Source organism: Truncatella angustata (genome assembly GCF_020726525.1).
Source record: "Truncatella angustata strain MPI-SDFR-AT-0073 chromosome Unknown BKA67scaffold_10, whole genome shotgun sequence".
In the NCBI taxonomy this organism is placed as follows: domain Eukaryota; kingdom Fungi; phylum Ascomycota; class Sordariomycetes; order Amphisphaeriales; family Sporocadaceae; genus Truncatella; species Truncatella angustata.
Genome location: NW_025763390.1, coordinates 1955824 through 1979439, shown reverse-complemented (window position 1 = coordinate 1979439; position 23616 = coordinate 1955824). Strand labels below are relative to the sequence as shown.

General features: G+C 50.4%; 6 protein-coding genes across 6 annotated transcripts; 3 read left to right on the top strand and 3 right to left on the bottom strand.

Annotated features, from left to right (window-relative positions):
- Positions 1-880: 880 nt before the first annotated feature.
- BKA67DRAFT_584073 (armadillo-type protein) lies at positions 881-4889 on the bottom strand. Its single transcript, XM_046104119.1, has one exon. It carries the CDS (start codon positions 4739-4741, stop codon positions 1073-1075), a length of 3669 nt encoding a protein of 1222 aa, XP_045952884.1. The 5' UTR covers positions 4742-4889; the 3' UTR covers positions 881-1072.
- Positions 4890-6471: 1582 nt separating this feature from the next.
- On the bottom strand, positions 6472-8335 carry BKA67DRAFT_584068 (Arp2/3 complex, 34 kd subunit p34-Arc-domain-containing protein). The gene is made up of 6 exons (XM_046104118.1): positions 7980-8335; positions 7671-7912; positions 7190-7612; positions 7040-7140; positions 6939-6987; positions 6472-6889 (listed from the first exon to the last, which is right to left on the bottom strand). Exons 1-6 carry the CDS (start codon positions 8039-8041, stop codon positions 6810-6812), a joined length of 957 nt encoding a protein of 318 aa, XP_045952883.1. The 5' UTR covers positions 8042-8335; the 3' UTR covers positions 6472-6809.
- Positions 8336-8425: 90 nt separating this feature from the next.
- On the top strand, positions 8426-11821 carry BKA67DRAFT_100628 (uncharacterized protein). Its single transcript, XM_046094830.1, has 3 exons — positions 8426-8449; positions 8615-8649; positions 8707-11821. Exons 2-3 carry the CDS (start codon positions 8633-8635, stop codon positions 11588-11590), a joined length of 2901 nt encoding a protein of 966 aa, XP_045952882.1. The 5' UTR covers positions 8426-8449; positions 8615-8632; the 3' UTR covers positions 11591-11821.
- A 230-nt stretch (positions 11822-12051) lies between these two features.
- On the bottom strand, positions 12052-13576 carry BKA67DRAFT_595625 (PAP2 superfamily-domain-containing protein; the record flags this gene model as incomplete). Its single annotated transcript, XM_046105186.1, has 2 exons — positions 12052-13258; positions 13326-13576. 2 exons carry the CDS (start codon positions 13574-13576, stop codon positions 12052-12054), a joined length of 1458 nt encoding a protein of 485 aa, XP_045952881.1.
- Positions 13577-16097: 2521 nt separating this feature from the next.
- BKA67DRAFT_100557 (uncharacterized protein) lies at positions 16098-18419 on the top strand. The gene is made up of 3 exons (XM_046094829.1): positions 16098-16627; positions 16679-18135; positions 18251-18419. Exons 1-3 carry the CDS (start codon positions 16458-16460, stop codon positions 18301-18303), a joined length of 1680 nt encoding a protein of 559 aa, XP_045952880.1. The 5' UTR covers positions 16098-16457; the 3' UTR covers positions 18304-18419.
- Positions 18420-21031: 2612 nt separating this feature from the next.
- BKA67DRAFT_669141 (uncharacterized protein) lies at positions 21032-23137 on the top strand (the record flags this gene model as incomplete). Its single annotated transcript, XM_046108652.1, has 4 exons — positions 21032-21178; positions 21235-21485; positions 21531-22507; positions 22678-23137. The coding sequence occupies 4 exons, from the start codon at positions 21032-21034 to the stop codon at positions 22728-22730; spliced, it is 1428 nt and encodes a 475-aa protein (XP_045952879.1). The 3' UTR covers positions 22731-23137.
- Between the last annotated feature and the right edge of the window lie 479 nt (positions 23138-23616).

Below are 23616 nucleotides of genomic sequence, written 5' to 3'. Positions count from 1 at the left end.
GATGAATTAAAAGGACTGCTGAACGAGCACACCACACACATCTTTGTCATTGATTCAAGTCCGTGAACCTCTCCGGCTAACTGTCTCAATAGGTTTTATTACTGTGTCAGTAAAGTTTCCGGCATATTCCTGTTCGGCAACTCGATTGTTTTTTACCATCCAGCAATAGACTACCGTATGGTCCATATCAATACACATACTATTGCAACCCGACAGGGTTCCACCATTGCCTCGTAAATGATTTCGACTTCCCATTGCTTGGCGATGCCATGCAGAGGTCGCGGTCCACACCCCTCTCTTTCTATCTCATGATGACTTGCACCCCCAGCGGTGCTATCCTTCGGGATAGCCTGAGCTCAAAATCCCTCTAGGATGAGTTCTGAACGGAACGTTGGCAGATTAGAATCGTTCTTAGAAGGCCCATCATCTAGATCCTTTGGATCATGTTTCTTAACAGTGGATGATGGGCAAGAGAAATTTTCGGACATCCTGATATCACTATGATTGATTTGCATAGCACTATTAGATGCATATGTATATGTAACCGCCCAAGTGCTATCCTTTTGTAATCACCGGGTTTATTTTGATCTGAATGTCTCAAAATGATGCCATGGGGCACTTGTAAGTGGCTCATACCATAATGCCTTACTCCAGGGTCTCTGCCGAAATATCCCACGTTGTTTCCAGGTCTTCGACGCTCTGGCTTGTGTCTCGTCTTTTGGTGGTGTCAAAACACAGTCGTTGATTACCTAGTCAGACGCTGCTGAAATATACTGAACCACAGTCTTGGAAAATAAAGAGATAGCCAGCCCAAATGGCACCGGAAAAGTTAACACAATACGATCAATTAGAACGTCACGCATGCATTCTAATCATAAGGTAATCAACGATGCTATTCTCATTAATCGATGCCGATTTACTTTACAAGAAGCAAAGCAAAGACCCCCATGCTATTGAACAAAATGACGAATAACTATCCCCTTTCCGAAAAACTCCTGCTTTACTTTGCCCAACGTCGAATGCCGCCCCTGCCTATCCTATCACGACCGTCGTCCCTTTGCGGCACACAATTTTACAGCACGATGGCCAACTCAGGTCTGTCGATGCCCTCCTCAGTCAGGTTCGGGTAGTATGGCACCATGGCGTCCGCCGCTTGGACGTACGCATCGTTGTACAGTCGCCAGTATGGAGTTCGGACCTTGCGCGCCGGGTGGAACAGGCCCGCCCATACGTAGTTCATCACCAAGCCTGGTCCGACTGCCATGCGGATGGCCTCGATGGCCTCCACGATACGGTCGATGACGTGTGGGGATGTCTCGAAAAGATTAGGATAGAGCAGATTGAGAAGATGGACCATGGCATCCTCGCAACCGAGACCGACAACACCCAGTGCGATATGCTTGACAACTGAAGCTGCCGTTTGTCTGTGCACTTGGTCTCTGTCGATCAGAGCGTCCTCGAGCAGTGGTGTGACGGCATAAACGTAATCCTTTGCCATCTCGCCAATGTACTCGAAGAGAAAAGACAACGACTTGAGCACACCATTCTGGACGTTGAGCTCAGGAACACGGTACTCGTTCATCAAAGCCGGCAACACAGTGAAAGGCGCACAAGTTTCGGCCACGATACCAATGGCGACGGCTGTACACACACGGGATTGACGCTCTTGGACTCGTAAGTTGTTGAGAAGGGTGGCCAAAACATCTTGAGGACCGATAGCCTTGGCAATGAAACCAAATGTGTTGTTGGCGGCACGTCTGATGCCTTTTTTATGAGCCTTGAGCATATCGAGGAGCTCGAAGCAGATACGCATCCACTCACGAGCGTTCACACTCTCAGGGCCACGATCCGCAATTCGTCCGACAAGATCAATAGTGTTCTCTTGCACCTTCTCGTGACGGTTTCGTAGGATGGGAGTGAGACGAGGCAACAGGTCCTTGATGGGAGGTTGCATCTGGCTGATACCAACGACTGTAACAATAGAACGCAGTGCACCGAGGATGGAGCCGAGGACTTCTGGGTACTCCTCACCCAGATATTCGTAGAGCACCACTCCGAGCTTGCCCATAAGCGCGTCTTCACCGCATTGCTTCATGACCATAGCAATACGTGAAATGAGGTCAGCAGCCTGTTGTCGCACAGTGGCACTCTTGTTATTGAGACGCCACAGAATGGTGCTGACGATCTGGGGTAGGTATGGCTTGCAGCGTGTGCCCAGAGCGTTAACAACAGTGCCGAATCCGTTCAGCATTATAACATCCTCAACGCCCTGCTCTTGGAACGAATGAAGAATGCCATCAATCAATCGTTCCTCCAGTCTCTCTCCAATGTCCGCCGCACCCAGACTTGCTACTACCTTTTCTACGGTTTCGACCGTCATCTTTCGATAGGCTTCGCTCTCATCCTTGAGATTACCGACGATGCGCTCCAAAATCTCGCTGACACCAACTTTCTGGGCAATGTCCACCGTGGTTTCTACCACCTGTCTGTAGTTTCTCTTGTCCAAAGCCATACGGCGCACCCAGAAGCTCTTGAAGAATTCGTCCAGAACATGTTCCTTGAGGTAACCTGCAGTGACACCTTCGGTGCCAGAGCACTGGGAAACCACCTTCAACACGACCTTCTTCATCTCTTCATCTGGCGAGGAGAACTCGCGTAATAGAATCTCCATGATTTGACTAGTGTAGTAGTTCGCATAATCCTCGTCCATGAGTGGGATGATGAATCCGACCGCCTTCAGGAAGCCGGCCAAACCCTTGCCTCTTTGCTTCCTAGCACCGGTCCATAGAGGGTTGAGAATATCGTCAAAACTTTCGATACCATATGGGTTCGAGGCTTCTGCGAGGGCTGCTATTGCCAAACTGGTCACTGTACGGACCTTGGTCTGCTCATCATTGAGATTCGGGCCGATACAGTCAACCAGTCCCTTGAGGTGAGGAAGGACGGCACAGCCCATCAAGATAGGAATTTGCTGCACGATCTTTACACCTGTATGCCGGGCTTGCCACGACTTCTTGCTCCGGCAGACGGCTCTAAGGAAAGGAAGGAGAGCGGGAATGCCCAGTGCAGAAGCGACGACAGCAAAAGCACGCGCAGTAGTGTTTCGGACGTATTCGTCTACATGATCGATATCGGGTCTCATGGTACTGATCATAGTTGCTAGGCCGGCGGCCTTGCTGAGGTTGGAGATGATTTCACGACCCTCGACTCGAGCATAGTAGTCCTGATCGATGAGCAATGGCTCAATGACTACCAAGATCTTGTGCACATAAGGTCTGACCAAATCATCTAGCTTGTAAAGAATACGATCGATGACCTTGACAAGCAAATGCCGTTCTTGGTCCTCGAGTGTTTTTTCCATAAGCAGAGGTAGGATTTGGTTGAAGAGAGCGCCGGCACCAAAGTTACGCGCATTGTCGGTAAGTTGTCTGAGAGCGGTCTTTCGCATTGGCGGCGTTCCGTTCTTGACCTTGAGGAGGAGTCTCATGATCTTCCGCTCCTTGAGTTCCTCCACACTCAGAGCATCTTCGTCGGAGCCGTCGGTCAGTTTACCGAAATAAGCCATATCCTCAGGTTTGAAGAATTGAAGGTCGCCTACGCCAGGAATCTCTTTTGGCATGGGAGCTCCACCAAGCCTGACACTATCAGGGTCCTGCATCATGAACCCAGACGTCTGCACAGGGGTAGCAGCAACTCTGTGAGTTGGCGCTCTGATAGGTGCATAACCAGGAGGGGGCGTGAGGATTTGGTAACCCTGGTCGGGTCCAGGAAGCAGCTCGTCGAGCTCCTCGTCGCTTATAGGCGCGTTCGGTCCGGCAATGTCTGTGCCAAACGAAGCAATGGGGCCGCCGATGGCAGAAGTATGCATAGGTGTGACAAGCCCGCTGGCACCCATGGGCGTGGCGGTAGGAGCCTGGTCCCATCGCGACCGCTTCTTGCTGGCGTCAGGGGCACCGGAAACAGCCAGCGACGGTGCCTGATCCCACCTGGATCTCTTCTTGGCCCCGTCCGCAGCGTCAGACCCCGGCTCATCTACGGCTTCAGAGGAAATGTCCCATCTCTTCTTTCGCTTGCGGCCAGAAGCCACAGCCTCGGTTGACCCGGATTCGGCGTTCTCCTTGTCTCCATCCTGCAGAGTTGCTTGGTGCTCGCCGATTGTATCCTCGCCGGCTGCGTGTTTGGCTTCGATGGCTCGCTGCACCCTCTCCTCCTCTCGCTCAATCTCCCTCCGTGCCATGATATCCTTGTAGCTTTCGCCACCCTCAGCGGCGGCAGCCTGGCGGTTGGCGGCAAAAGCATCAGCTCGGGTGGGAGTCAGAACGCGATCGAAGCGGCGTTTCTGGTAGTCGGTCTCACGGTCGACGATTCTGGTGCTCTTCTCTCCCCGCCCCGCAAAAGGATCGTCCTCCTCGACTCCATGGCCGTGCGCAAACTCATTGATCTGGGACTGGGTGGCGGTATACTGGCCGACTAGGCGTCGCGAGTTGTCGCCATCGGCATCCTGCATGTCCTCATCACCATTCTCCCCGTCGGCAGGGATGGAGGTGAGATAGCCGGCATACTTGTCAGCGGCGTCGCGTGAGTAGAGGTCGGTGTCGAAGGACTCGGTCAGCTTGGCCTTGGTGGATGTGTCGGATCGCTGGTTGCTGGCATCGAAGGTGCGCGATCCCGTCTTGTTGGCTGCGGCAGCATTGCGCTCTTGCTGGAGCTTTCTGATCGTCTCAAAGTCAGCGTCCGACATGATGGAAAAATTAGCCACCGTCTGTCATGCCTTTTCCACTGTTGTGATGATGGATGGTTATTCGCGTCGTGATGCAAAGACGAGCTTTTGACAGGGTGAGCTGAGGTAGTCAGTTGCTAATACAGTAGACAGAAAATGTCGGGTGCGGACAGCTCCGCCCAATAGCCAGGAGGAGCGCCGCCTTAAGCCTTATTAAGCCTCAAGGCCTCGAGCCTCGAGCCTTGAGCGCGCAACGTCGCGCCCACCTCTGCTAAAGTTGGGGGGGAGTGAACCAAGCAATTGTACATCATAAAGAAATACATAAACAAATATGTATAATTCATCAACGCCCGTAATTTATTCTACAATTTTATAACTTATACAAGACTCTACGTATGGTTAACTTCTAAGGGGTGTTTGTACCACTGGCTTAGTACAAGGTAACCGCCGCCGTGTTTAATGAATTGGCTAACGTGGACCAACGTCGTATCAAAGACATCCAGCAATGCCAGCTCATTCATCCAAGTTAGACGAGCTCGATAGAAGACCTGGGTACATGAGACGATTTTCCATTGCCAGCCAACTAACATTGGCGCTAAGACTTATAACCAATCTGTCGCAACATGTCTATCTGCTATAACATGTCTGTGTAGCCACCTCCTCCCTTTTATGCCGAGGTACAGAGGAGGGCAGAGGAAGTAGACGTCGGGTCAGACAGGCTTTATATTGACTGATATTGCTTCAGCTGCCTCTCGGTGCTTATTTATGTGCATAGTCATGCTGTGAGCGTGGCAGCATTACCCAATGGTACATCTCCGTCAACGATGTGAGCATACATGTAAATGCAGAAAGGAAAGCATACATCTTCTTTTATGTATGCTTTCTCTTGCTACGTAACTGGGATAATTCGAGCCGTTGGGTGTCTGATTAGGTCGGTCAAGCTCTTAGCCGATTCGACTTCCTATCGCCAGCATCGTGTATAGTATCTGCGAAGGGTGTGCCACTCATTTCCGGGAACACTCCATCCTTACAGAGCTTCTCCAGCTCACCTTTATCAGTTAGCTCGTCATACGGCTCCAGCCCGGTGCCGATAAAGTATATCGTAAAGCCCAGAGCGAAAAGACCGTCTTTAGAGGTTTACCGAGCCTAGCTGGGAGCCAGGTCCAGCCGGTGACGACTTTCTCACTGCCGGAGCAACCATGGCCCGCGAATCATCTCGTGACTGCAGTTTGATGCTGTTGGGCGGCCTGTCCAAGGAGACTTGATAACATCTCCCGACTCAAGACGTTCTACAAGTCCCGTTGCCCCACCTCCAAGGAACTCGCCCTTCCTCTGTACGATACTGGCATTTTTTTAAGCTTCTTGAAAGGGCCAGGCTTGCCGTCGATACCACGGTACTCCTGATGGTTGATGTCTGCTTCGCCGCCCGGAGCGTCGGGATCTGAGTTGTTGCAGACTACAGACACACACCTAGTTAGCTTACCAGCAAGGTTAGGCTTGCAGTGTGGAGTTGAATAAAGTTGATTACAGACACTTTGTAAGGCCTGGTAGTTGACGACGGTCCGACAGCAACTGGCATACCTACCAGTACGACTGGCGTATGGACCCGTGTAAGTTAATGGGGTGCCCACCGAAGAAACTGAGACCCAGTGTCGCACCAAGCAGGCAGCAGATCGGCATCACCAGTTTCAGAGACCATCATAAACTGCGATTGCAAAGCGCAAAGCAGAATGTTTACACATGCTAGGATACACGCTTTTAACTGCGATATTGAGCAATGCACAGGATGGCCTTGTATATCCACACGTTCTATAGTCATGAAACAATTGCACGTACATCCCCAGCTAAGCCTGGCTTCAGGTTCGTATAGTGCAGTTATGACCTACGTTGATAGCGTCATGAGCATCATCCGCGTCAAGGGCGCCATTGCACATAGCGGAAGCTGGAGGGAAAAAAAACAGATTCTTTTGAGGGTGTGATTTTATTTTATGTTGGTCGGATGAGATACCACCCTCAGCCATATGGTCAGCAGTACCAACAAGTGTACGTGTCCGAGTCCACATGCACTTGCTCACTATACCTTCTTTGCTCAGGCCCCAGCCCTGAACGTCCGGCCGCTTGCCGTCTTCTTTTCCTTTTCCTCGTTCTCTGGCCTGGCTCTTCGGAGAACTGCTAACGTCAGCTTGAACTCCCCGTGGCTGTGCAGAATGCGTCTTACCTTGAAGAAAGTCGGCCGTTCTCCGTCTCATACGGGAGTGGATATATGCCTACTGCCATGAGTGACTTCTCCTCGGGATTATGTTTTATGGAAAGGCCTACCTTGGACGCCTTGATATGGTAGTGGAAGTAGTCCCTGAATGTCTGAATGTGCGAGATGACATCGGGCATCCGCTGCGGTGTAAGGTGGCGTGGGAACAAGACTGTGGTCATTAGCCAGTCGATCACATGTTGCAATTCGCTGAGGCGCACCGAAGGTAACGTAACCGATCTCTCCTCCGCTGCTGGCAGTAACTCCTGGGACGCCTTGGAGCTCCAAAGGCGGGTCATTCCGGAACAGCACTTGCGGCGCATTCTGGATAGCTCTTCTTCGCGCGTCAACGAACTCCTGGATAAAGACCTTTCCGAAGACGCGATCTGTCTCTTCCCTGAAGATTGTGCTGAAGATAACCGTCACACGATCGTGGCTGGCTTTGACGTAGATGGCTTCCTCCTCACGGTAGTGGATGGACATGACCTCACCGCCCTCCCTCACACCCTGAGGTGCTTCTTCCGAAGTGTATTTCGAGGCGGCCTCCTTGAGCTTGTAGTGTTCCTGGTAGGCGGCCTCGAAAGGAGCAGCCATGGCGTTCCGCTTCAGCAGGGAGACCTTCCTCACCAGCTCATCGCGAGCGTCTGCGCATGATCAGTGGGGGTTTGTCAGGTGTACTTGAGGGGCTCCGGGGTGGCCTACCTTTGTCTTCGGGAAGGTGTTCTAGGTCTATCAAGATGGAGAAGTCGTAGCCGGGCTCAGGGGCGACCACATATTGGCCGTATTCTCTTTGCAGGACGTCTTCAGCGCCATAGGCGACCAATTCCTTGTAGCATCTGATGTTTATGGAGACGAGGATCTGTGTCTTGGTTTCGGGGGTCGAGATATGGAAGGTGACGCCGTCGAAGTCGGAGACGACCTGATCGATGGAGACGGGGGGAGCTCTACGCCGCAGGCGGTGTTAGTGGAGATTGGCCAAGGTTGTGAGGTCGAAAAGGGTTGTGGACGTACCCAGAGAATCGTTCAGTCAGTACTGACTGCAGCAGCACATTCTGATAGTCGAGCAGAAGCATGTTGGCTTGGACTATCGCCAGTTGTGCCAATGTCGCTCTCTGTTGGTGTTGCAGTTGACGGTGCCTAGGTTAGTGGGGCGGATGATGCTGGAGGCTGGATGCGCCGGTCTGCATTGGCCGTGGTTCTGGCAGTCTGGCAGTCTTCCATCAATCAGCCCTCTGCTTACATGCAAGTTACGTCGCAGCTGCTTTTGTTACTGCTTGGTCCCCACGCAGGCCCACTGGAGCTGCTCTCGAGAGTGCATGCATGTGTGCACCAGGCACACCTGGCTCAACTGGCACAACTGGCACAACTGGCACCTGGCAAGCTGGCACATGTTGCAGTGCTGTGCTGCCCGCCCCCCAAGCATTCACCAGCCAATAAGGGGGAGGGGCGGGGCAGCTAATAGATACTTTCGCTGGGTGCTTGTAAGTTACTTGTACTGGTCGCTTGTCCCGCCTGGTCTGTGCCCTCTCTTACTTCGGCGCCGATAAGAGTTTCTAATTTCTTATCGCGCCTCTCTCTAAGGAAAAAAAGTTCGGGATGCCTTTCTTGACGGCCGACTTACAAGCAGCTAATCCCGTCGCCCATAGTGAGTTGACTTTGCCAACATGGTCAAATCATATCTGTAAGCATACTCCGACGCTCTCAGACTGGTTCTGTTTCTGATCAAATGTGTCTGTAGCAAGTATGAGCATTCAAAATCCTTCGGCTTAGTCGCCTCCGGCACTTCCAATTTACTATGGACGCCAAATCAACGGTCGAGCACGAACACGGGCGCAGGTCAAGCTGTGGTCGCCGCCAACGAGGACATTCTGATTTGGGACATCAAGAAGGGCGAACTACTGAACCGTTGGCGAGACGAGAACTGCTCGGCCCAGGTTACCGCCATTGCCCAGAGCAAGACAGACAAGGATGTATTCGCAGTGGGCTATGAGGATGGCAGCATCCGACTTTGGGACAGCAAGATCGCCACAACTATCGTGAACTTCAATGGCCACAAATCAGCCATCACCCTCCTCGCATTCGACAAATCCGGCGTGCGGCTCGCCAGTGGCTCAAAAGACACCGATGTCATCGTGTGGGACTTGGTCGCCGAGGTTGGCCAATTCAAGCTCCGTGGACACAAGGACCAAATCACGGGTCTTCAATTCGTCGAGCCACAGCCAGAGCTCACCGAACAAGACGGCGACGAAGCCATGATCCTGGATGGTCCTGCGGCTGGCTCCGAGGGGTTTCTCCTCACTACCGGCAAGGACGCCTTGATAAAACTCTGGGATCTGTCGTCGCGTCACTGCATTGAAACCCACATCGCCCAGACAAACGGAGAGTGCTGGGCTTTGGGGCTTTCGCCAGACTTGAGCGGCTGCATAACCGCCGGCAACTCTGGCGAGCTGAAGGTATGGGCCTTGGACACAACCGGCCTGGCTGCCTCTCAACAGCAAGTGGACGTTCCCGCAGGCACTCAATTCTTGCATGACAGGGGCACCCTCTTCCGTGACGGAAAGGACAAGGCAACCGAGATCATCTTTCATCCTCGCAGAGATTATTTCGCAGTACATGGATCAGAGAAGGCTGTCGAGATCTGGAGGATACGGACGGAGTCGGAAATCAAAAAGAGTCTATCTCGAAAGAAGAAGAGAAGAAAGGAGAAGCTCGCCAAGAAGGGTGCCGCGGAGAACGGGGATGCCGATGTCGATGTGGAGGGCGAGGACGAGGATGTCAGCACCGCTTCTGTCACAGAGGCCTTTGCGCAGCATCTCATTGTTCGAACTGGCGGCAAAGTCAAGAGTGTTGACTGGGCTGATAACCGAGGCCACAAAGAGTTGCAATTGCTTGTCGGCACGACCAATAACCAATTGGAACTCTACAACATACAAACCAAGGAGAAGAACGCGAAATCAAAACAAGAGGACGTTCCGGATTACACTCGGTCCTTGGGCGTTGACTTGCCAGGGCACCGAGCTGATATTCGTTCCCTCGCCTTGAGCTCAGACGACAGGATGCTTGCGTCTGCCTCCAACGGTAGCCTGAAGATATGGAACGTCAAGACACGATCCTGCATTCGAACCTTCGAATGTGGATATGCGCTATGTTGTGCCTTCCTCCCTGGAGACAAGGTCGTTGTGGTAGGAACCAAGGCGGGTGCGCTTGAGGTGTTCGACGTGGCGTCTGCCCAGCTCCTCGACAGCGTGTCTGCTCACGAAAATGCAATCTGGTCCCTCCAGGTGCATCCAGACGGCCGCTCAATGGCGTCGGGAAGTGCTGACAAGTCAGCCAAGTTCTGGGAATTCAAGATAGTGCAGGAAGAGGTTTTGGGCACAACAAGAACGACGCCAAAACTGAAATTGGTACAATCCAAGCAATTGAAAGTGTCGGATGACGTTCTCAGTCTCAGATACTCTCCTGATGGAAAGTATCTGGCGGTGGCGCTCTTGGACAGCACGGTGAAGGTGTTTTTCACGGACTCCCTCAAGCTATACTTGAACCTGTACGGGCACAAGCTCCCAGTCCTAAGCATGGACATATCGTATGACAGCAAGCTTATTGTGACTTGTTCTGCCGACAAGAATGTGAGGATATGGGGTCTCGACTTTGGTGATTGTCACAAGGCCCTATTTGCGCATCAAGACAGTATCCTCCAAGTCGCTTTTGTCCCCCACAATGGCGATGGCAACGGACACCACTTCTTCAGTGCAAGCAAAGACCGAACAATCAAATATTGGGACGGAGATAAATTCGAGCAGATCCAGCGGATGGACGGCCATCATGGCGAGATCTGGGCGTTGGCGATGAGCCGGAGTGGCAACTTCATCATCAGTGCCAGCCACGACAAGAGCATCCGTGTCTGGGATGAGACAGACGAGCAGATCTTCCTGGAAGAAGAGCGGGAAAAGGAGATTGAAGAGCTATATGAAAGCACTCTTACGAAATCGCTCGAGCAAGATCCTGACGACGAAGACCAGAGCGCCGAGGTAGCTGCAGCCACCAAGCAAACAGTCGACACAATGATGGCCGGTGAGCGGATCCAGGAGGCACTGGAGCTCGGTCTGGTGGATCTCCACATGGTGAGGGAGTGGGAAGAGGCGAAAGCAGCCAACCCCAACACCGCGCCGCCCCAGCGCAACATCATCTTCCAAGCCCTAGGCAGCATCAGCGCTGAGCAGTACGTCATGTCCGTCCTGCAAAAGATCAAGGCATCCGCCCTGCACGATGCGCTCCTGGTTCTCCCGTTCGCGACAGTCCCGATGCTCTTCACGTTCCTGAACCTGTTCGCCGTGAGGTCCATGAACATCCCCCTCACGTGCCGCATACTGTTCTTCATGCTCAAGACGCACCACCACCAGATCGTCGCCAGCAGGACCATGCGGGCCATGCTCGACGGGATCCGGACGAACCTCAGGAAAGCCCTGAAGACGCAGAAGGACGAGATGGGCTACAATATCGCGGCGCTCAAGGTCGTCGGCATGCAGGTCCAGGACAAGAGCGTCAAGAACTATGTCGACGAGAACTGGGACGAGGACGAGGGCCAGAGTGTCAAGAAACGAGCGTTCGTCCATGTTTCGTAAGAACGAACAAAATGTGGGACCCAGTAGGATTAGGTGCGATGGAGGCTCGCTGTAGCATTGGCGCACTTGGGCATTTGCATATGCATTTTCTTACAGGAGGAAGCGAATTTATAAAGCCAAATCCAACTACGCATGGTCACCAGTGAGAATCGAAAGACAAACTCAACCCTCCACTAGGACCATTCCTTACACTGCGCCATATCGACTCGGGTGACTCGTGATTTGAGCAGAGGTGGGGTGACATTGATACGGCAAACCGAATATCCTCTAGTACATATATAATTGACAGCCAGAATAACCCAAACGCCGTCGGATGCATGATGCTAAGCCCGACTCTGTGAGAACCCCCTTTTTTCGCCAATCATGTATGGGTAGTCCTACACCCGAACCAGTTTTTGGGGACACCAATTCGCTTGAACCAAGAGAAGGAAAGAGAAAAAGAAAGAAAAAAGACCTCCGTTCTATATCCTGTTATCGTCATGTGACTCGACACTGCGATCGTCCCGTAGACTGCCCTCGTCCGGCGGGCCGAGATGGCTCCTGTCCCTCGTGTTGGCTGCCGAGTTCTCTGCCTGGTGCTGTGATGACTGCTCGTCCGTCTTGGACCGATACCGCATGCCGCGCAGCTCGATGCCGTTGCCGTTGCCGTTGTTGGGTCCGCCGTTCCCCAGCCCCTCCTCCTCGTCGCCGGGCCGTATCCAGTGCTTCTTGTCCGTCGCGTACGAGTACACGCCGACGCCGGCCCAGAAGGCCTTGTCTGGCGACCGCGGCGCCCACGCCCAGCCGGCCCCCGACGATATCGGCAGGTGGTAGTAGCGGAATGCGAACCAGGCCGACACGGTCCCGATGATGAAGCCGAACAGGATGTCGAATCCGTGGTGTCTGAAGTCGCACCACCGGGAACCGGCGATGAAGATGGCCAGGAAGAACGGCAGGAGAGTGAGGCACAACAGGTACACCGGCGGCGCTGCTGCCTGTCGTCTGACTGCCAGCACGGATGAGCCGTGGGAGGCAATCTGTCTCGCTACCGAAGTATCGCCAGGCGCCGAGAGCTCGTCGGTTCCGTGCGACAGCGGCTTGTAGGCACTGTTGTTGCCACCTGCGGTGCCGGTGTTGGCTCGTGAGGGGAATGCGACGGAGTCTGAGCCGGCAGTATAGCCCGAGCTCGACACGAATGGGATCACGACGGCGAACTTGCTGGCAAGGAAAAAAGATAGATAGATCAGGCCGGCGGCGGCTGACGATGAGTGGCCTGAAGGGTAGCTCCGGAATGCGTCATCCATCTTGCTCTTATCTTGATTTTGGCAGATAGTCGCATAAACGAGCCTGCCAACTTGCCCGGCCGTGCCATTGAGGACGTAGTGAGCTGCCTCGTTCTCAAAGTCCGGGTCGCATCTCGACAGTAGATCAGGTCTCGGTTTGCCGAATAAGTTTTTCATGCCGCTGGTGATGAACCAGGCACCGCATAGCGAGAGAGCCAACCCAATCCATCCGACATGCAGCTCCCAGAGTTTGCGCTTCCATATTAGTGCTTGGGGCGTACCCTTAGGTACTGTAGGTCCCGGAACGAAGATTAAGGTTACAACCAAAATCACGACGATAGGAATGACCGCATTGCAAACAAGCAGCAACCACGAGGGGATAATCTCATGCTCAGTGAATGGAAACCTAGAATCAGTCAGTGAGAAATTCACGTTATCAATCCGTGGTTGCGCTCAGCGCGTCATAGACCTACGCAATGTTGGCATCATCCAGCCGAAATGGTCGCTTATTTGGTGTGATTGAGCCCAATACTGTCCCCACCACGCCGGCAGCTATTAAGCAGAGCCAGTCGGTGGCATAAGAGGCTATCAACACCCACACGTGTTTGCGCTGTTTGGGTCGCGACGGCAACTGTGAATCAATATCAGACATTTTGCGATACGATTGGTATGGCAGCAGTGGTGAAATGGCGTGGAGGGGATTGCGGTGGCTATCCTCTGGCATTTCAATAAACTTTTCTGGGGTCGTGTCTGCCCTCCTCTTCTAGGCAATCAATAGCGCTCAGCTTCTTTGGTGCACCCACTAACCGAAGCGCAACCAACACGAGAGACAAAGGGGTGGAAAGCTGCAACAAGCGGAGAAACACGCAGAGTTCCGAGAAGAGATTGGTATCATAGATTTGCCGAATACACTGTTCCCCATCCGAAAAGAACAAAGATGAAAAGGCCGATGGCACGAACCCCCTTTCACTTGAGAACCTCACTGGCGGAAGGAAAAAACGGAAGAGCTGACATAACGTTCACTGCGCCCTGAACTATGGGACTTGAGACAATTTGGGAAAGGGGTTTCGAGCTTGGCTGTCTAGCCGACGCCTGCCCAGGACCCTGAGCCACTGAACGCCGCGTGGTGAGTGGACGTGCCGTGAAATAAAGATTGCCATGAAGCCGAAATGCACATGCCGTCAGTGGCTGTGCCCGCGCTTATGGCCACTGCTAACAAACTTTAAGGCGAGATGGGCATTAAGTTACTTGACAAAAAAGGCGCCCAATATAACGGGCGCTCGCCCTTGACATGTCGCCCACATGATCGGGATACATACATACATACCTACTATCATGATACGGAACAAGAACAACAAGTTGCTGGAGTCTAGTAGGCATTGTAGAGTTATCAAAAGAGACTTGACACTCATAATGCACTTGGGCAATTCTGGTTGTGCGGGTAATAGCACGACTCAAGGCGGACTGCGCCAATTCTTGTGTGCATTACCTGGCACTATTGAATCCGTCAGCACGAGGCAACATGACGAGAGATGTGGCTCAGAACAGCGGCTTGAGCTTCATTCCTGAATCCAAACCGTTAAAGCCAAGCGACTGAGCCATGTTGGATGCGTAATCCGTAAAGTGACGATTGCGAGCTGCGATGAGTGTCCGGTTTTAAGACTGTCGTGCCAATCCGTTCTCGCCGCCAACGTGCTGAATTGAAAGTGACAGGCGAAGCAGGATTGGCACGTCGTGAAGACTCAGCACTACTCAAAGAGCCAGAGTGATGTATCATCTGTTTCGAAGTTGTCAAGCAATGATGTTTGATTTAAAAACCAAATCCCCCTGGAAGTTGTGCATGTGTTCAGGTCTTGATTTCGGTGCCGCATTTTCTTTCCAGCGGCATCCTGTACTGAGCTCACCTACCGAGTAACATTTGAATTTGTCCGAGTAGATCAAACTAGCAAATGTAACCAGCGCACTCCTCTCAGACACCGAACTACTCCCGCCAGTTAAGCCAATCCTGAAGGTAATTCGAGGAGACAGTGTGAGTCCCTTGGCATCTTGGCAACTGAGCTGATGTTTTTTTTCATCTCTGTTGAGATTGAAAACCGGGGCTTTCAAATACCGTGCCTCACCTGAGACCTGGAAAGTCTGAATAGCGCTGTCAAGTTGCGGACTGTGCACCGCCCTATGAGTCCCGGATCCCCTGTAGCACATCTCCCGATTGAAGATTCTAACCTAGACTAAGCCTGCTAGCCTCACCCGGCAGCTTCTCAGCGGGTTATTGTGCGTCATTTTGCAAAGGGGCTGTAGTCTGCCTCTATTGTTTGGCATGACTTACGAACCTACAGTATGTATGCTGATGAGATCTGCACCTCTCAAAAATAGGCTGAGGACGAAGCCATTTATACGTGACATGATTTGATCAGTATTCGACTGTAGTTAAATTGCCTACTGAATATGCGCCGATACCGAGTTATTATACAAGCTACATAAAAATGCCAGCACACTTCCAGTGTCAAATGGCTCACGCTGTCATCTTCGTTCATGACTGATGATATCGGAATTCATTACTGGTACAGTACAATAACCTCGAAGGAAAATATCGTCGACGCCGGGAATAGAGCATTGGGAATATGGCGAATGCAGCTTCCCGTAACTGAAACTAGCAAGGCAGGCCAGGCTTGAGATGCAGCCAGCTTCAGTCGTACACACCGTGCTACACTTCAGTTTTGCCCAGAAACTAGTGCTTTTTAATAGCACACGTCGACTCGATAGTCGAGGCACCCCTTCAAATAACATACGCACTTCCATATGACCGTGACGCGATATCATACGAACAAACGAACAAAAAAACGAAGCAGTCGAGTTCACTGATACGAGACCGCCACGAAAGCCATGGTCCAATCTTTGGTCTTCTCACCTGATTTGTGTGGTCCGGTAAGGATGGTCAAAGCAAGGGGTCCGATAACAACATTTCAAAAACTTTGCTGATCCTCGGTCAGTCCACAGTCAACCAGCGTTTTGGATTCTGTAATCGACTCCAATTCCGGAATAAACATCTCTAGCTGCCGCACCGGCTTCCGTGAGGCTCCATTGCCCCAGAAAGAAACCTGGGCGGGAAGATCTGAGCTCAAGAGATCTGTGGGTCTTTCGTATTGTTGAACTAACCAACGTTTCGACTTATTCTCTGTCCAACACACCCAAACTAGGATAGTCTCCAAGGGACGAGAACTCTAGAGCCTGGTATATTGTCCTTTAGCCAATCAACGTAGAGTTCCAGATCCGATTGTTGCTAAAATGATGGCATACGTTCCTGTGGATGCTCCGGTACCCTTGTCGACATGGTCAATTCTCATCTGTGCTCAACAGTATTCCAACATGCCCCTCGAACAGCGGTAGCAATGACTAGGGGATCCTCATACTCCTTGTCAAGCGTCCAGGCAAGTCTATACATCCTAGACATAGTTAGTCTGTTACCGACATCTTGGAATCTATAAACCCAGGATGCCTCGTACGTATGATTTCTCTTCCTGTTCATCATCCTCCAAGGCCCTGGTGCTACTGGCTATTACATTCGTTTATGTCCATATACATTCACTTCACGCTATAGATTCATCATGCGTACCTTTATGTTAATGTCTTTTACTTTCGCAAGCAGCCTTGCCGTTGCCTCTGCTTCATCCCTCCCTGTTTTCATACGTGACGTTTCTCCTGACGATACATGCGGCAATACCGGAGCGGGATCATCCGGTTATACTTGCCCTACAGGCACTTGCTGCTCGCAATAGTTAGTCCTCTGTCGAGCGAGATATAGTAAGAGATCTAACGACAGGTATAGTGGATACTGTGGCAACACAACCGATTACTGCACCAGCGGCTGTCAGAGCACCTTCGGTGTATGCACACTTACAAGCGGAGACGATTCCGCATCCTCTACGACTGACGTAGTCTCTTCTTCTGCAACCGACACAGTTTCTCCAGATCTGACATGTGGAACAACGGGTGCCGGCACTGCTGGCTACACTTGCCAGACCGGCATGTGCTGCTCTGCCTATGGTTATTGTGGTAATGGCACCGACTATTGCAGCTCTAGCAACGGGTGCCAGAAATCCTTCGGCGATGCTTGCACCGAAGATGGAGACGCTGGTAGCGATGCCGGTTCCAGCACTGGGCTTTGTGGTCCCAATAATGGTGGTGCAGTATGTGCTTCGAATGAGTGCTGTTCTGCTGCAGGATACTGCGGTACGACGTCTGATCACTGCAAAGCTCCAGACTGCTTATTCAACTACGGACCGGCTTGTGATGCCAACAAGACTCCATCAGGAACGAACACCACCACACTGACGCGGTCCAAGATCGGCAGTATTGCCTATGGCGGTGCAGGTATCTACAGTTGTGAGAAAGCTGGCACCGTTGCTTTGACTTATGATGACGGCCCCAGTGGCTATACTAGCGACTTGCTTGACCTTCTCGCCAAGTACAATGCTAAGGCTACCTTCTTCATCACTGGTAACAACAATGGTAAGGGTGAGATTGATAACACCAGCCTCGCCTGGCCATCAATTATCCAGCGCCAGCATTCCTCCGGACACCAGATTGCTTCGCACACATGGTCTCATCCCGACCTTAGCAACATCACTTCACTTCAACGAAAGAACGAGATGGTTAAGAATGAGATGGCTCTTCGCAACATTCTCGGATTCATTCCGACTTACATGCGACCTCCCTATAGTTCTTGTACTGCTGATAGTGGTTGCGAGTCGGACATGTCTGACCTGGGATACCACGTTGTATACTTTGACCTGGACACCCAGGATTACCTTCACGATGACCCTACACAAATTCAAACCTCAAAAGATATCGTCGACAACTTTTTCGCCGGCAAGAACCCGTCCGAGTTTGACGCTCTTTCTATTGGCCACGACATTCATTATCAAACCGTATACAACCTCACTGAGTATATGCTCAAGGAGCTGCAAACTCTGAACTACACGGCTGTGACCGTGGGTGAGTGTCTTAACGACCCAGCAGAAAATTGGTATCGGATTGACTCGGCAACGAGCTTGATCTCGAGCGTAAGTTCTACCACAGCTGCTTCTACTTCTACCGGCGCGGCAACAGCCATTAGCACTGTTCGCAGCGCTGCCACTACCTCTACTACCGCTGCCTCCTCAACCCTCAGCAGTATTATCACAAGCACAGTACGCTCCACAACCACCACTGCAAGAACTACTAGCACTACCTCCACTGCTTCTACCCCAACCAGCACGGGCTCGTCATCATCCTCGTCCTCCGGTATGTCGTGAAACCTTCCACATCCTTCATCTTGTGTCGCATCACCTCATCATCCACGATATTCTTATGTATTTTGTTATGAATTGTCTAGTCATAACTAACATGCTAATTACAGGACTCTTAGGCTCTTGGATAGATTGGCTGAAGGGTATTCTTGGACGTCACTAGGTTCACGCATGTGGATTAAGGGAAAATATGAAACATACATGATTATAGAGTCTCGATGATTGGATTGAGGACGGCGTAAATGATAATATTTATATTAATGATTAACACAATTAAACAATATTTACAGAACTCGTGCTCTGTCTTAGTCTGGCTAAGTTTATCAAACGGTTAGATGTAAATCTCAATGCCGGGGTTCACACAGAATTGAGTGTGGCTGTCACGTCCAGGTAGGTAATTACCGGTGTTGGAATCTTGAATCTGCTAATTTATCCGAACCTTGATCACTGTTCATGTTTTAGTAATTATTTTTGGGCTAACAACATAATGATCTCATCCGATAAGTATCTATATATATTTGCCCCTGGCGCCTTTTGCAGTATATTGAGCATGCTGACAACTGCCACCTATCAGCGATAGTCACCTGGTCTTGGAGACATTTATTTGAGTTTTCTTGCTGCCTGTCAATTTCCTGCCTGTCAATTTCCTGCCTCTGACTCAATGATTCAGTTTGTGCCTTTCAAATTATAAGTTACAACCCAGACATTCTTGACTGGCGAATTGGGGACTATGTACGAAAAGGCATAGACTTTTTTCTTTCTTGAGCAATATCGAAAGCCAGTGGAGACGATTATCAAGTTTATTAGCACAACATGACGAGTAAGAGAAGATGGATTTGACGCTTTGCGTTTCAGCAAGTCTTCGTATAGTCCCGGGCCTCGCGGCCGAGGTAATCTAACAAAGATCACTAGAAGTAAGTATGACTTTATACATATTGGCCAAGACGAATAACATATGATCATGGAGCGTTGTATCCGTACTTTCGATAATCACAACTATGTCGCTGATTTACCTCAATGACACGTGTACAAGATAGGCTATCAAATACCTAAGTCGCCGAGACATCTTCATGATAACCTGCAAATGGCGCGTTGAGATGTCAAGCTTGCGAATATCTTTGTGGTCATGGAAACCCCTTATGAGCTAAGTGGGGCGATTTTGGCATGTCATCTGTACCTTAAACATCGTGGCTTGCTGAGATTGCTTGGGAATTTCTCTGCTTATAAGGAGTGTTTTTGAGATATTCTCGAATAACTCTTGCAGATAAGTTTGCATCATTTCTAACACCACCAATCTGGTACTCAATCTAACATCGAAACATCTATACCTTCACGCAGATGGTTCATCTAAAACATATTCAAGATAAGGCAGACCAAGGCTGTTCTGCCGATACTATTATCAACTACAATAGTCACCGCCGGCCTGGTTGATTCTGGTATCTGATAGGCAGGTTATTTATTTGTCTTATTGGCCTGTTATAACGCAGCAGGCTATGCATTTGGACGTAGGAGCTGCAATCATCGCTCTCTTGTTTTACTAGTGTAATGTAGCTTCTGGCACTTGCCAGGCCACCTACACGACTATGGTATTAAGGCTGACGCCTTATTTTGCATATTACCAGAACATTGTGCGCAAATCGCCAACCTAAGTAGATCAAGTAGCTCAACCCTTGGAGCATTCAAATTAGGCTGCATACAAGGAGTTTGGTTATAAACATTTCTGGTATTTTCTTACGTACAAGGGGTGGTGAGTCAAGGGGGTTGGTACATATACGTGTCTATTACTCATCAAATAACTACAATTTATTTATCGGTATAAGGCATCCGTGAGTTGAATTGAGATTTAGGAGTTTGAGAGGTCTAAAAGTGTCCTGTAATACATGTTATAAACATAGGTGTATTGTCCCTTTTAAAAAAAAATTATGACAAGGAGTCCATATCTCACTGACCTACGTCTCATAGAGCTTGAAAAAAACTGTGAGGCTTTTATCCTTTCTTGGGCCATCATCGGCGACATGCTTTATAACTCCTGCTATGGTTGATAACTTTTGAACAGTGATAAAATCACTATTGCTGGGCTCCCAACGCACAGCCACATGGTTGAGATGGCTTCATATGCACCATCCCCCACGTATTGGATTGCCTCAGCCGCGCAGCTGGTGAGATGAAAGATTTTGTTTTGACACCCACAAAGCTGAGTGCTTCTCCTCGTCCTCCTCTTCCTTCTCTTACTCCTCCCAACCCACCCACCTTGAAGAACCTTGTCTGGCAGTACCATCTCAGAGATCACAGTGAGTAAGCTTTTCATTTCTTCGTATATGGCCCTACTCTTTATCTCGCAGAGAAATCTTACAGAAGGTTCGGTTTAATCGGATTTTATTCGTTTTGGTCATGAATATCCTTGAACCATTGGTCCCAAGGAGAATTCTAGGAGGAATTCCGTTTGGTCGGTTTCCATTCAGGGCTCCTCTGTGATTCCAGCTGCAGATATTCTTTCCAATATTCACCTGGACATACCTACCGTCTAGGATTCATGTTCGCCGCTATTCCAATCACTTCAGGCTTTTTGGTGATCATCCCCTTTGGCTCAACCTTGACATTTTTCTTATTTCTATCTATTCGACGATGTCCATCTTCACACATTCCTTATTTTAGATGTTTCCAGTCTGATTATCTGGCCGTCATTCCATTCTTCGTCCTGATCTTGGACTTGTTATTCGGCGATTATCCCGCTAATATTTACACATTGCCGACCTTCCCACTGCCAATATAAGCATGCAATCTACTTCAAATCGCTGAATCTGCGAACCTCACCTGCACCTTTCAATCAAACACATTCTTTTCAGATTTGATACTGACGTGAACTCGACCAAAAGATCCCGCTGCCAACCATGTCTGCACTATCTGGCAGCATTCTGCGAGCCTTGCTCGAGACGAGTGATCTCGAGGTTTCGGATCAGGTTGCGTTCAAGGAAGTTATCGGTGCCACCCATGACATATCTCAGGATGATGAGCTTGCACGTCGTGTACTGCGCTCTGTAAGCTTCGTCAAAGGAATAATGAAAATAATGACCTGATTCTTACACTCGAGTAGCTCATTGAGTACTACGAGACTCAGGCCATGTTGACCACCCTGGACAAAACTGTTCTTAAGAAGCTTCTCGGTACGATGACGAAACTCCCAGCAGGTGAACACATCGCGGTTTCCGAGGACAAGGAAGCCGCCATTGCATCATCAGGTCAGGCTGAAGGTTCTACCATCATGAGCCACATCAACGAAACATTCGACGGTGCTACACTGGGCAACGGGGCCGCAGAGAGCCTTATGAGAGGCGAAGGAACTGTGTATGTATACTATTTCATTTACGAATATGTTACTAATATTCATAGTCCGGCTTCTCCTAAGGTTCTTCCAGTTCGGGAAACCACAGTTGGTGGTCTGCATGAAACTGCAACCGATTGTTTTCTTGTTGCCTCTAGTGGCAATGGAACTTATGTGCCTCCTCACGCTCGTGGAGTTCTTACCGTTGTCGCATCACATCCCAACTCCACCAGTCAGGTTAACCCGATTACTGTGCAGCACATTAGCAGCGTTACTATAGGCGTTAACCGTCTGAGCCCCGGTACAGATGAGACATGGGACACGAAGACTGCCCGATATGGCGGTATTCACTTGAATAGACTATCTGCCAGAACTTTCGAGCAACAGTTCGTGAAATCTACAACGCCCTTCACCACAGGAGAGGTTATGCAGACACACCTGCCCAAGCGATGGATAAACGAGGCCACGACATCCCGAGACGTGCTTATGAAGAACTATGGCATCGGTTCCAAACTCCTGTTGAACATGGGATGGAACCCTGGTTCCGGCCTCGGATCCGAAGGAATCGGTATCAAGGAGCCTATCAATGCATGGGATACGGTTTTTAATGATGAATTCGTGTCAAATCGAACTGGTCTACACCTTCGACCTCGTGGTGAGCGTGACCAGCCAGCCGTACAAGACGATGTCGACAAAGTCAAGGACGATATCGCTAGCATGCACGATGAGTTGGAGAACGGAGAGCTCTCAACAATCGGCGCTCGTAAGGCAGCCTGGCAGAAGTTAAGCAGCGACCCAGTCGCACATGATCGAGAGATCAGAGAGAAGTGCCACACTGCAGCGATCGAGGATCAAAAAAACAGTCCTCAGAAGAGTTTACAGCTAACAAAGCTCGAATTAGTCTCAGACCGACCCAAGAGAGAGCCATCGTCTCGACTTAACGGACAGGCAAATGGCCATGGAGACCACCGCGCCAACAAGGTACCCAACTCAGAGAATGGCAATGATTGGGAGGCCCAACGTGCTGCCTTTAACGCCGACCCATGTAAGTACAAATGTTTCCACACCACGGCTGGCTCCCCTTAGCTGGACTTTATCCCACCGCGCGTATTTTTGCCGTGTCAGGTCGACTGCCATTCAACTTGACGATCAAATTGCACCAGTGCACCACGAAATTGTCACATTAGTCCGAAAGCTGACATCCTTCACTTTTAGATGGCCACAAGTCCGATCCTCGATATCCGCAATACTATTTCAACGGCTGGTGAGCATTGTGTAGGGAGAAGAACGCCCAGGTCATCTATGACAGACCAAATATGTGGGGTTGACCACTCTTCATATGTTGGCGGGAGACCTGCTGGGACGAATCACTGCGAATATCGGTGTGATGGAATAGGTCAAGGCCATGGTGTTTGAGACGTCTCGAACGGGAGACATAGGATTGCCGACTGTTGCATTTTCAACCTAGATAGAGTCACAACATAGACGTGCCCCGATGGTACAACAGGGCCGAAGTTCTTCCAAAAAGCGTTCCCCATTCGCCTGATCCGAGCCGATGTCTCGCGTTGATACCAGTATCACACAAAACTCACCATAATGCTTACGTACTCAGGGATTGTTTTTGTCATGTTATGAACACGGACGAAGGATGTTCAGTCTCACCGCAAACCGAAATTAGCGCCCTCGTCAAGTAGGCGGCAAGTCCGTTTGGAGTACCACTTAGGCAAGTGGTCAAGTGGCATTGATAAATTGCAAACGCCTCGCTTCTCTTAAAGATATCGCTAAAGACGGCAGTTGCTTGAGCGCCACCAACAACAAGCAAGCGAGAGCCGGTCTGCATACTAGTTTCATAGTGCAACCACTAGTGCAAGGGATCCTAGCGTAGGATTCAATTTTAGAAGCCTCCCGCATTGTGGAGATTAGAGGCGCGGCCAACGAATTTCTCTACGTGTATGGCCAGAGATCTTAAAACCTTCGAGAAGCATGTCACCGACATGCCAGGTCCGGCTCGTCTTGGCGTAGAAAGATCGGTCCAAATGATGAGGTATCTAGAGACTTCGCAGAGTCGTTGTTACTCTCCAAATCCTTCTGACCTCCGAATGCGATATTCACCAGTTTAATGGCACGTATGAAGACAGAATTTTGAATGATATA

Bases quoted from the DNA above. Each gene is read 5' to 3' on its own strand.
- BKA67DRAFT_584073 (XM_046104119.1), bottom strand. From the start codon at position 4,741: ATGTCGGACGCTGACTTTGAGACGATCAGAAAGCTCCAGCAAGAGCGC.
- BKA67DRAFT_584068 (XM_046104118.1), bottom strand. From the start codon at position 8,041: ATGCTTCTGCTCGACTATCAGAATGTGCTGCTGCAGTCAGTACTGACT. The intron at 6,988-7,039 runs GTAGGCCTTTCC...TCATGGCAGTAG, and splicing joins ACCATATCAAGGCGTCCAAG to GCATATATCCACTCCCGTAT. The intron at 6,890-6,938 runs GTAAGACGCATT...TGACGTTAGCAG, and splicing joins AACGGCCGACTTTCTTCAAG to TTCTCCGAAGAGCCAGGCCA.
- BKA67DRAFT_100557 (XM_046094829.1), top strand. From the start codon at position 16,458: ATGCGTACCTTTATGTTAATGTCTTTTACTTTCGCAAGCAGCCTTGCC. The intron at 16,628-16,678 runs GTTAGTCCTCTG...CGACAGGTATAG, and splicing joins GGCACTTGCTGCTCGCAATA to TGGATACTGTGGCAACACAA. The intron at 18,136-18,250 runs GTATGTCGTGAA...TGCTAATTACAG, and splicing joins GTCATCATCCTCGTCCTCCG to GACTCTTAGGCTCTTGGATA.